Genomic DNA, 12,721 nt, shown 5'->3' on the forward strand with positions numbered 1-12,721 from the left:
TTAGCTTAGAGTTCCTATGACTTTGGCAAAACCATTGATCCCTGGGTGCTCCAGGTGGCTGTGTGTCAGGCCTTTATAGCTGGGTTAATTCATTTTGCAGCTGCCTTAATGGCTTTGAGTTTACATTTTCTTGTGTATGTATTATTTGGGTTGGGTTGTGATGGATACTTTGGCCGCCTGGTTCAAATCAAGTCCAAGATGATGGCAGAATCTAATTTGCTTAAAAAAAATGATGATTGTAAAGCTTTTTGAATAATTATCCAGGAACGAAGGCAGTGATGCCCTGCCTGAGACCCCAGGCTCGAGGTGAGTGCATGGCACAGCCCCTTTCCCACAGTGGCTCATGGGCATATTGACCTTCATTAGGCAAACCACAAGGCCTCCCTGTCACCATGAGCAAAGCCCAGAGCTTTCTGTCTGCCTCCAGGTCCTGGGTCCAGGAACTCAGTCCACAGAAGCTGCTCTGGTGCCATGGAACCAAATGAGCAGGACCACTCCTGTTTCACGATGCCACCGTGTGCCACAGGAGGATGGTGCCCGGAGGAGCACCTGAGTTCCTGACGTTCACCTGGGCTTTGGTTCCTGACATACACCAACCTTTCCCTTCCTTCGTGGAGAGGCTGAAGCTCTGGAAGCACTTCTGGAATGCGTGAGAACCATCCCCAGAGGACGTACTCCTTCCTCCATGATGCAGCGAGGCCCACCCCTGTTCTGTAGGACTAGAATCATCCAGGGACCTCCGTATAGGGGAAGTGGATGGAGAGACAAGTGGCACCATGGGCAATGAGGACAGGGGAGAGGGTCTCTAGTGACATGCGGGTCTAGGCTTAACGCCCCCCGGGGCTCTGGAGAGGAGTAAGCCAAGCTCCTCCTTGTGGGAAGCTTTCGGGAGGTGCGGATGTGTGTGGCGGGAAGATTCCCACCACAGAGGATTTGGAGCTACTGACTGTGGGCTTGCAAAATTCCTGATCATTTAATAATCCGCTCTCAGGAGGCAACCCTATGGAGATGCTAATAAGCTCCAGGCCTGCTAAAATTTCAACTTGTTTCTGGGAACACACCCCTTGTCCGCAAGGCAGGCGCTGCATTCATACCTCAGCATGAACTATCACCAGCAGATAAAGGGCTTGCTTGTGGGCAGGGAGAAGGCGGTTAGGGACCGAACATCATCACGGCACATCAAGAAAAGCTTTCTAACCTGAGGGCTGGAGAGATGGCTCAGCAGGTAAGAGCGCTTGCTGTGCAAACATGAGGACCAGAGTTCGATCCCCAGCATCTGGACAAAGCCAGCCATGACAGCTCATGCCTATAACCCTAGTGCTGAGGTACGCGGAGACAGGAGGATCACTGGGGATTCCTAGTGATCCAGTCTAACTGAACACTGGGTGGGGGAGGGGAGGTCTAGGTTTACTGAGAGACTCTGTCTCAGGGAAATAAGCAGAAGAGTGACAGAGAAGGACCCCCACACTCTCCTCAGGCCTCTGCACACATGTGCGTGGGGCAAGTGCACGTGTACACACATGTGCATACACCACATATGCATGCATGTGCACCAGGTAACACACACACTATGGAGCACCGTAATCAGGGGTGAACAGTGGTGTCATTGTACTAAGAGCTGTGACCTGGAAAGCCCACGGCGGAGCCACACCAAGCAGCTCAGCACTTCTCACGGAAGAATCACGCATGTCTCTCCCTTATGTCATCTAAGAACCTCTTCTATTTGGCCCAATAGCACCCCCTTTTTATGGCTATCAAATCCCAAGAATTGCTTCTCAGGCCTTGTGAATATTTGGAATAACAATAGCTCAGAAGAACGTCAACGCGAAGCAGGACTAGCTTCCCAAAAGATCAAGTTGCAAGTCAGGGCTGGGGAGAGGCAGGGTCCCACAGGATGCTCCATGTCCCTGGAGGAGGGGGGAGTCTATCGCCTCTCTTGCGGATCTTACTCAGGGCACTTCGCTGAGGAGGTGTGCATAGCCTGCTCTGAGTGTGTGGGTGCCGGGAGTGTATGGCGCCTTCATGTCTCTTGGGCCAAGACTGTCCCCTGTGTCTCCAGAGTGGGTCCAGTACCTTGTTGCTCTCCCCGCCCCACCCAGCGCTGGCCAGGCGGACCTCTCTGGAGCTAGCTTTCATATCTCTCAGTTCCATCTATGGTTAGCCTGGTGGAATCTCTCAGCAGATGAGCACAGGGTCAAGTCATAGGACCTTGGGACATCTCCTCCAGGTGTGATAGAGACTTGAGACTCCAAAGCGGGGTGACAGAGCACCTCTTTTGTTTGCACAGAAGCATTTGCTATCTTTCTCCAGGGATCCCGCCACCTCTTCTGAACTTGGGCCCTGTGCCCGCTGCCCCAGGCCATTGCCTGAGCATGCCTCTAGCCCCACTTGCAGGGTCTCTTCCCAGGAGGGGCTCCCCAATGGGGCCGGGCCACAGCCCGAGGATTGCTATAAAACTGTTCCTTCCACACGCAGTCAGACAACTGATCTCTCAGCCTACTCCACCCACAGCACCCAGTCCCTCCACCAGTGAGGAAAACCTTTACCCAAAAGGCACATGTTGAGCAAGTCCCCCCGCCTCCCCTGTCTCCGTGTGCCCCTCTTCTTGTAGCTAACACTGTACAGAACAATCTCGACTGCCCTGGCTTCTAAGAGTCCACTGAGGTGCAGGAAGAGCTGAGGAAAGAAGCTCCCGCGCCCTTAGCCCCGGGCCCGGGCCCCACTTACGGAAGGCTGTGTAGAACTCACGGAGGGTCACGGCGCTGTCTCGGTCATAGTCATCAAATCGCAGGAGGTCACTTGGCGAGCACCCCAGCAAGTCCCCATCCAGCTCCCGCTCCTTCAGCACGTGCTGTGAGGCGAGGAGGACAAGGCCAGGACCGCAGGTGAGTTCAGCGTCATGGACATTGTCGTACGATGCCCCAGATCTAGTGGGGACTCTGGGGAAGCCCAGAAGGCCTTGGGGAGTTCCCAGAGCTCTTTGGTCTTTGGCTTTGCCTTGTCTGAACCCCTCATTTGATTTATTTATTTTCAAAGAGAGAGAGAATTAGAATGAGACGGAGGAAATGGGTGCACCAGGGTCTCTTGCCACTGCAAAAGAACTCCAGGTTCATGTGCCACTTTGTTCATCTGGCCTTATGTGGGTACTGGGGAGTTGAACCTGGGCTGTCAAGCTTTGCTACCAAGTGCTTTTAATCACTGAGCCATCTCTCCAGCTCTGAACCCCTTGTTTTATAGATGAGGCAACTTGAGGCTCAGAGCCCTGACTTGCAACTTCCCCTAAGGTCAGGTGTTTTGTCACAGCCACGAGAACAGTAGTGAACACACTGTAACTCAAGGAGTCCTTGTCACTCCCAGAGGAGAGCCTGCTAAACAAACCACGCCTCCAGAAAGTGGCCTCTGAAGTCTGCTGACAGATCTGAGCTCACACTGCGAGCCATGTTCTTCTGGGGCCACAGACACGCCGCCTCATGTACCGTGGCTGTTGGGAACTCTGGGCTTCTTTCTGGTCAGGGTCTGGCCCACCGGACACAGAGGCCCTGGCCCCCCACATGACGAGCCCCATGCTAAAGGTCATTCGAGCGGCAGTTCTAGGAACTGGACAGAAGCCATAGTGCTAAGAACCACGTCTGGAAAGGAGGATGCTGGGAGGATAGCTCAGGAGACAGGAAGTGATGTCATTTTTATTTGGGGGAGGAAGGGCAGAGGCATTTTCTCGTTGCTTAACATTCTTAGTTTGGCCTGCTATATTAAAGGCAATTTAATGTGATAATGTTAAAAAAATGACCCTTCACCCAGCAAGTGGGCGCTCGATAAAAGGGAGACCAACCGTAGCACCCGAGATCAATCTTCTGAAGATGGAAATTTCCCTTTGTCTATTTCTGTATTGGAAATTGATTAAATTTTCATAGGACCAACAATGCCCCCTCCACCGCACCTTTGATTCAGTGTCAAGGGAAGGTCCGCGTTAGCTGGGCTCCACTTGGCAGATTTATGAGCTGGGCTTTAAATATATTAAATTTTAAAGAGGAAATCATAGTCCAATTACCACACTTGCTAATGGCTCCCAGTGCCTTGGGCCCCATCTCTGCCGGCTTAGAGCCACAGATCCAAGAAAGTTCTGTTTGCCTGACGGCTTCCTGAGAGCTGGGTGGGCCCACAGCTGCCTCTGCTCAGGCCAAGGGGCTCCTGCGCTTGCCCAGTCTGCGGTGTGGGGCATCGCAGGTAGAGGGCGTTCCTGCGGGTGGCTGTGGCTAACAGGACCTGGGCATTCCCAGAGCAACTCGTCACACGAGGGTCCCTGGCCTGGCTCCCTTCTGGTCTCAGCGGAGCTGGGGGGTCAATGCCCATGGGGTGGTGATATGCTGCCGTGGAGGCCGGGTTTCACTGAGTCCCACTGCGTCCTGGCTCCTGAACACCCGGGGACAGCTGCTTGGTCCTTTGGAGCATGGACTTGAAAACATCTGTGCAGTGGGACAATGGCACTCCTGGCCTTACTGGGGAGGGTGCTGCAAGGGGAATGGGGACAACAATGACAAAGAGACGATGACGATGACAGTAGTGACCACTAGCCCCCTCTGAGAATGCCCTGTGTCTCAGGCTGAGCCCCTTTGGCCCTCAGGAGGACCCTTCCAAGCTCACGGCTGAGAAGTGGAGGTCGGTGGAGTGAGGTGTCGCCTAAGACCCACTAGCTTGGGAATGGCGGCAGGAGCCCTCGACTTGTGGCCAGTTGGCTCTGAAGTCTGCATCCTGAGCCACCGCCCTTCACAACGGCTGTGGTCATCTGCACAGACAGTGGACCCAGCTTAGCGCATGCCTGGACACGCCCTCCCCATCCTGCCCAACGACCTGGATATCATCCCTGTGCCGAGGTTACAATTGTCTTAAGCTGACGTCAAAGGTGGGGACACATCGTCTCTCCTCTGGGGGACCACTCGGTGGTCTCTGCAGCAGAGTTTCCTCCATGGACCACCCTGCCTGGGAAATCTGGGCCCATGTCGTGGCTCATCTCTGCTCCCGGGCTGGGCAGAAGCTCTTAGGAACGGAGCAGAGAACAGAGGCGGGAACGCAGCCTCCCTGGCCCATGTCAGGCTTCCTGACATCGCGGCCCTGCAGGTCCCTTCTTGCAGCTAGTGCTGACAGCGACCCCAGGGGAGGCAGTGCTGCTCCTTGCTCTTCTGTGCTTCGGACCCGGAGTACTCTTGCTCCGCCTTGAAGCTGGAGCAGGCACTGGAGCTACGTTCGAACCTGCGTCCTTTGGGTGGGAGGCAAGCTAGGTGTGAACACGGGTTTCCCCAGACCAGCGTCCCTGGGAGGGCTTCCCGTGTGCAAGCCGGCTGGGCATTGGGATGGCCAAGGGCAGTGTAGTCACGGGCAGAGGCCTTGGGCACCCTCGGGTTGGAGTGCCAAAGGTGCTTGCTGGAAACAAAGCACTTACCGTTTCCCTCTCTCCTTCCTTCTCAGCACAGTGATGGGCTCAAAGTGGAAAAGACTGCTTTCTTGACGAAAATGCTAGCCAGCTGTCCCTGCAAGGGAGGCTTGGCTGGTGAGCCGAGAGGGCTCCAAGGCTGGTTTGTAAGCATAGACCAAAATACTTGGCAACCCGTGACAGGGACAGTCATTGGTGACTGTCCCTCATGAGTCTCCCTTATCTCTTCACCATACACACTGAGGGAAAATGAGATCCCTTTAGAGTTTGATTGTCCCTGAATGCTAACCCACCTGGGCCAGTTCAGAGCTGCTGAGGTGGCCGCTGCCGTCCATATCCAAGTCCTTAAACAGAGACTCCACCAGGAGACGCTTCTGGGAGGCGAGGTCTTGTCTGCTGTCCCCCTTTTGGAGCGGCTGCCTGCGGCTCTGGAGTGCTAGAAGGACATTCTTGAGGCGGGCATAGCCAGCCATGGTGCATGTGCCACCTGGAAGGGAAGACAGGGGTGTTACCGTGACGCACGCCATCTGTCCATTCCTTCCTTCATCCAGCTCACCCACAAGCAGTCCGTGGGCATTTCCTGTGTGGAGTGTTCGCTGCTGATGCAACAGATGACTCTCATCTATACCCCTGCCCACACATGCCGCTCATTGATATTTCGTGAGCACCTATTATGAACCGAACCCCGAACAAGTGACAGATGGGATGGGGGAATTCTTCTAGCAGAATTTAGGGTGCTAGCCCCACAGTTGTGTTAGGAGAGCCAGCTGATTCCATTTTGTAATTTTATTTATTTATTTATTTATTTTTGGTCTTAATCCTATCTTAGAGGCTTCCTTTGAATGCTTGGCCTCATAGATTTAGTTAACAGGACTAATAAGCCCTGCTTAAGGTAATTAGGTACACTTCCAGGGCTGGGTTACTTGAAAACAAATACGTGCACACAAGTCCACGGTGAAGAGCTAAAAGGAGGCGTTAGGATCTGAAGCCCGGCACACAGTCCATTACTCTTAGAGCTTTTATCCTAGGCGTCCTTCCCAACAGCGTCAGAGAGGCACAGTGCTTGGCAAATGAGGCCTGTGATGCACTGTGACATGACATAGTTTATCTTGCTGGTGACAGGCCACAGGGTACAGACTCCACACCGGGGATGCAGGAATGTCACGGAGTAGCTCAGCCCCTCGGGTCCTGCCTCCCTACCTCCCCAGGGGACAGAGTGCTTCCTGAGTCTGCCTTTGAGGAATCCTGGGAAGCAGCCCAGCCACGGGTTCCTTGCCCTCCATTCTACAGAGGAGGCCAATGGCTGCTGGGTGGGGACTATCTCGGGTCTGGGCCTCTTCCGCATAATTCCAAGGCCAGTTGAAGGCGCCAAGGAAACTGCCTAGGGCTGGAGAGTTGAGTTGTCAGGCGTGCGCTTGGGACCACTGTTTGAATCTGACTATGTAACAAGGGGACAAGAGTCCTCAGTGCATTCACGGGAGGAGTGGCGTCCCAGCGAATTCCACGCGGAGCTGTTGGGAGGATAATTAGCGTACACACACAAAAGGGCTTTGCACCAGCTCAGCACCTTGCAAGTGCTCATTAAACAGTAGTTGCCGTTCCTCATTTTCTTGTTAGCTTTATCACACTTAAAAATTATTTATTTATTTAAGAGAGAGAAAGAGGGAGAGAGAGCGAGAAAGAAAGAGAGAGAGAGAGAATGGGCACACCAGGGCCTCCAGCCACTGCAAACCAACTCCAGATGTGTGCACCCCCTTGTGCATCTGGCTTACGTGGGTCCTGGAGAATTGAACCAGAATCCTTTGGCTTTGCAGGCAAACGCCTTAACCACTAAGCCATCACTCCAGCCCTTTATCATGCTTTTATTGAGATATAATTCACACATTATAAGATTCATCCTTTTGATGTAAGGAGTGTGGTGGTTTCTCGTATGCGGTACATGACAATCACCACTATGATATTAGAACCCTAAAAGTAACCCCCTGACTACTAGCAATTGCTGCTCAGATCATCCCTCTCCAGACCCCTGGCAGGAACTAAGCAACTTTCTGATTGTACAGGTTGGCCAATTAGCACATTCTATATAAATGATATCATGCAATATATGGTCTTTCGTGGCTGGGTTCCCTCACTCAGTCTAGGGTATACAAGACTCGCTCATGTAACACCTGTTTCCACTCCTGGTTACTGTCAAGTATTTCCTATTATATGGACAGGCGTGGTTTGCCGTTTCGTCGTTGACCACATGTGAAGGTTCCACTCTGTTGCTGCAGCCACATTTGTGTGGCCTCCGAGGAGGGGGTGCTCCTCAGCGGGAAAGGGGTGGGGCTGGCCTGTGGTCTGTTTCTTTCGTTCCTTTCCTCTCTCACTGGAGAAACCTGGGTGGTCCAAATACTTCTCTCACGCTTGTTTGTGTTTCTAGATTTCTTCCAATTTGGGGTCAATTGATTTCCATCAGAAACAACTGCCTGTTACTATTTCCTCCTGCATGTTTATTTAGGGGGAAAAATCAATTGCTGTGTTCAATATAATCAAATCTATTTGTTCCCCCGGGAGTCGCCATGCTCTGGTGAGAATGGTTCTCTCCCATTCTGCAGCCCAGTCTGTGTCCCTCTTTCGCCTGGCAGGAGATCCATTCCCAAGAGTCTGTGGGACCTTCAGCTCTGTGGTCGCACATGCTGACTATGGGGAGGGGCCTGGTCCCCTAGCGAGGCCACTTCCCCACCCAGAGAAGGCGCGTCTGGTTGCTGGCCTTTGCCTCTTCACAAAGCTATGTGGGGGAAGGACAGGGGTGGTCTTGCCCTACCATATTCCATCACCGCCCCCCCCACCCCAGTGATAGCTGGTACTGGAAAACAGAGAAGCTGTGAGGGTGGAGTGTGGGGGGAGGTGCAGCTTCCGGGTGGAGGAGGCCATACGTGTTCGTGTGAAAGTCCTGCACGGCACGGCTCTGGAGGGACTCTCGGATCTCCCTAGGGACCGACACCTGTACTCAGATGCTGGGAAGCCATGTTTACAGTGACAAAACAGGAGGCACTCCCTCGGAAGCTGACTGGCAAGAGGGCGCTGAGAAGCCGTTGCAGCAGGCCACCTGCAGGCTTGGCCAGGCCCGGTTCGATAGGCAGTAAAAACTCATGCTCGTTGGCACATCCTGACCGCATCTGCGGATCCTGGTGCGGTCCAGAGCTCCTTGGAGCTCCTGTCGCTCTGTGCCACGGGTCCACAGCCAGACAAGGCCTCCAATACCAGCGGCTGGGGAAGCTGAGGCAGCTCCCGTTGGGGCGGGGCTGGAGGAGGAGCTCCGACAACCTCCCAGGCTCCGCCCTCCTATCAAATCCTCGCTGCTCTCTGGGCGGGGAGTCGGTAGAGGGCTTGCCTAGCCCTTACCCACGCCTGGGCTGGATCCCCGCACTGCGCATGTCTGTAACCCCAGCACCTGGGAGGTAGAGGCCGGAGGGTCAGAAGTTCAAGGCCATTCTCTTCTACATAGTAAGTTTGAAGCTAGACTGAGCTACATGAGACCCTGTCTCTGACACACACACACACACACACACACACACACACACTCCTCTGCAGTTGTCTGGGAGTTCACAGACCTCTGGCTTCTCTGGCAACTGTCACATGTCTAGACATCAAGGGCACCAGGATGGGTGCCCTGAGTCTCCAGAGTTGGCAGCCCCTGCTAACAACGCCAGGCCTCCTCTATCTTTAGATCTTTTAAAATAATTTATGTGTGTAATATATATGTATATATGTAATATTCTGCATATATATATATATGTATACACACACACACACACACACACACACACCATAGTGAGTGCATGAGAGAGAGAGAGAGAGTGGGCACAGGGTCTTTTGCTAACTACGATGAAATGCAAACTCCTGCACTACCTTGTATATCTGGCTTTACATGGGTATTGAGGAATTGACTCCTGGGCCAGTAGGTTTTATATAGGTAAGTGCCTTTAACTGCTAAGCCATCTCCCCAGCCTTCCTCCATCTTTGTGTCCGTATGTGTTGGCAATCTCTGTGTCAGCATGTGGCCAGCAGGAGGGGAGCTGTGTCAGAGCTCAGAAGCTCAGACCTTCAGGGTGAGGACAGGGAGAGGATCACTTCAGACCTGCGGGGGGCAGAGCCTGGGTTACATACACTGTGAGTTCTGGGCCAACCAGCTCTACACAGTGAGACCCTGCCCCAAAAGACAAAATAAGACAAAATAAAAATAAAGTCATCGGCAATCCATCTCCTGGAAGTGATGGCTTTGAACACACAGCTGGCCAGAAACCCTGCCAGCCTTTATCTAGAATCCAGGGGAGGGAGTGCCTCTGGTATCTCTGGACCAGGGCAAGACCTGGGCGGGTATGCGGCAGAGACTTGGGGACCACAGCACCCCTCTTTGGCCCGTCGCCAGGGCCTCTCAGGCTCAGCTTGGTGTAGGGGAAGACTCGGAGCATAGCAAATGTCTGCTCGTTGACCCAGGCTGGCTCGGTGCGACGCTGCCAGAGGGGAGGAGATGATTCCCATGTACCGTGTCTGTGCCTGGAGAAGCTCGTCCTGTGCCGACTGTTGACCGGCTGGAGTGGCACGGGAGAGTCCGCCGCGCACACACGCGGAAAGTGACTCAGATGTTCCCTGTTCTTCATGGTCCCCGTGTAGAGAGAAAGTTGTGTTGCCACCAAGAGGTTTTTTTGTCTTGCCTTTTTGGGGACCTGGGTTAGGTCAAGCCTGTGAGGAAGCTTGGGGAGCCCCGGGGAAACCCCTCCACGGCCGCGCGCTCTCAGCACCCTCCCAGGGTTTTCTTTCCTCATCCCGTTCCCCCCCCCCCCCCCCCCGTTTACCTGCTACAGAGTGTCCTGGGTAAGGCTCACGTCTGTCTGTTTGGGCTTCCCTTCAAACCATCCCTGACTGGAGGATCTAGGGGTGAGTACCATATGTAGACATGACCCCCAAGAAGGTCTGGGAAGCACAGGGAGACATGGGGAGAGGAAAATGGAAACTGGTAAAGAGAATGTCGCAAGGCTTGCTCTGTGGCACCGGCGCTTGGTCCCACTAGGGGTCTCGAAAGCTACCTGAGCTAACTCATGGAATGTGAGCAAGCTGGGTTGGGGACTTTCTGTCCACTTCCACACCACTGGCTGAGGATTGCTCCTTGGGAAGTAGACCACCCAGAGGGCACCCCTTGCCCCCAACAGATGAGGCACACTCTTTTTGTTGTTTGTTTTTTCAAGGTACGGTTTCACTCTGGTCCAGGCTGACCTGGAATTCACTATGTAGTCTCAGGATGGCCTTGAACTCACGGCGATCCTCCTACCTCTACCTTCCGAGTGCTGGGATTAAAGGCGTGCGCCACCACACCCGGCTTAGGACACACTCTTTAAACCAAAAATGCTCCCAGACTGAAGATGCAGGTGCCTGGATTGATGGCACTGGCAAGGGTAGGTGGAAATGTCCAGGGAAGCTGATGTGCCCTCAAGGGTGGTCTGTTGGAATCTGGTCAGGGCAGCACCAAGGTCTGTGCTTCCCTCTCAATGGGACCCACATTCTGAGTGGTGATTGAGTGGCCGGTCACCCACCAAGCAGCTCAGTATGGTATGCTCGCCGAATGAGCTAAGTAGCAACTGAGGCCAAGGGCCAGAGTCCTGTGGCTGCAGAAGAGAGTGTCCCATAAGGCAGCCAGGGTGATGGGCACACCCGGGTCAACGTCCTCGTAGGCTACTGGCTCTGGCTGTGTGACGGCCAGTGATCCTTGTCGGCTTGGCTGGACTTAGAATCACGTAGGGAACACAGCTGTGGGCGTGTCTGTGAGGACGTTTCCGGAGAAATTTGACGGACGAGGGAAGACCCGCTCTGAATGTGGGCGGTCTTTATTCCGTGAGCTGTGATCCTGGACTGGATAAAAAGGGGGGGGGGGGAGAGCGTGGTGGTCTGAATGTAAGATGTCCCCTGTTGCAGGTTGCGAAGTCTTTAATAGGTGGAGCCTCGCTGGAGGAAGTGTCTCACTGTGGGCGGGAGGGCCCAGCTCTGCTCGCTCTCGCTCCTTTCTCCAGCCCACGTGGAAGCTGGAATAAACTCTTTCCTCCCATGAGCTGTTTCAGCCGGGTGTTTTGTCCCAATAACGAGAAAGTAACTTTCTCTGCTTCCTCACTGCGGATGCCGCCGCCCCTGCCGCGTGCCTTCTCCGCCAAACTTAACTGTGCCCTCAGACCGTGACTAAGAACAGCCCCTTCCTTGGGTTGCTTTTGGGTTCCTGGGGTTGCAACAATGAGAAACTAGCTGAAACAACTGATACCAATACAGTCACTGACAATCATTGCTAGGCTGACCAGAGTAGTGTCCAGGGAGCCAGAGGACCACCTGACCTACAAGCGTTGGGAAGCCCAAGGAACCGTGAGAAGAATTTGCCAGTGTGTGTGGCCAGCCAGGCCTGAGGTGTCCTTTTGATCACACCCGAGTCAGGAGGGATGTGTCTCATTCATCTTTGTCCCCATCACGGGCACCTGGGACATGTATGTGACAGTGAACTTAGGGCTTGTGAACCACAGAATGGAGAAGCCATCCTGGATTTCCACCTTCCCTTTCCCTGCCCAAAGCAATTCCCACTCTGGAACCTCTCAGGGCCTAACTGGCTGGTAGAAGGGCCCAGCTTCCTCTCTGCCAGCCCTAGGTCTCCCCACGCAGCAGGGCCTGCCCAGTCTGCTCTGAGCTCTACTTGGCATCCAGACCAGACCTGCTTTGCCAGATAAAATATTGATCAGCCTGCTGAGGTGCCCGGAGTGCGATCCTATTTTCATGTCAGAACTTGGTAATGAACTACATTTATCAAGGCCGTTCTCCATGAGAAAGGTCAGTTGCAGATCTGGCTAAGTTGTCATGACACCTCGTTAATCTGGCTCCCTCAATAATTGTTCGTCTTTGAAGATTCTAATGTGCTCCCTGCACGCCGAGGGAGATGATCGTAGCAGGAGCGCAGGAGCAGGCACATTTAATTTCTGAGCAAAGGGAGATAGGAAACAGGGAGCTGCCTCTGGAATTAAGTGTCCATCAAAGGGACACTTGCTATTGTAAAACAAAGGAAGGTGCTGCGGATATTCCATTGGCCACTTGCGCCCCGCCTGACTGTGCTTCCAAGTCTCAAAGGGACTGCCTGTCTTCGCCCTGGGGGGGGGAGGGGGGAAGGGCCACTCCTCGGAGCAGGAGGAGCCTGAAGATTCCAAAGGGCCAAGGGGTGGGCAGCGTGGTGCAAAGTGGCCCGGAGAGACTTGCAGCGTGAAGCCCAGGTGGTTGCGGGCA

At 53.9% G+C, this 12,721-nt stretch overlaps 1 protein-coding gene across 2 annotated transcripts in view; it reads right to left on the bottom strand.

Annotated features, from left to right (window-relative positions):
- Positions 1 to 12,721, bottom strand: part of Fstl4 (follistatin like 4) — a 448,062-nt gene that overhangs the window by 106,992 nt on the left and 328,349 nt on the right. For both annotated transcript variants that reach the window (XM_004666513.2, XM_045153541.1), the window contains exons 5-6: positions 5,722 to 5,915; positions 2,728 to 2,851 (exon numbers count right to left, since the gene is read on the bottom strand). In XM_004666513.2, coding sequence (XP_004666570.2) covers positions 2,728 to 2,851; positions 5,722 to 5,915 — 318 coding nt within the window. The remainder of the gene's footprint in view (positions 1 to 2,727; positions 2,852 to 5,721; positions 5,916 to 12,721) is intronic.

Source organism: Jaculus jaculus, chromosome 6 (genome assembly GCF_020740685.1).
Source record: "Jaculus jaculus isolate mJacJac1 chromosome 6, mJacJac1.mat.Y.cur, whole genome shotgun sequence".
Taxonomy (NCBI): Eukaryota; Metazoa; Chordata; class Mammalia; order Rodentia; family Dipodidae; genus Jaculus; species Jaculus jaculus.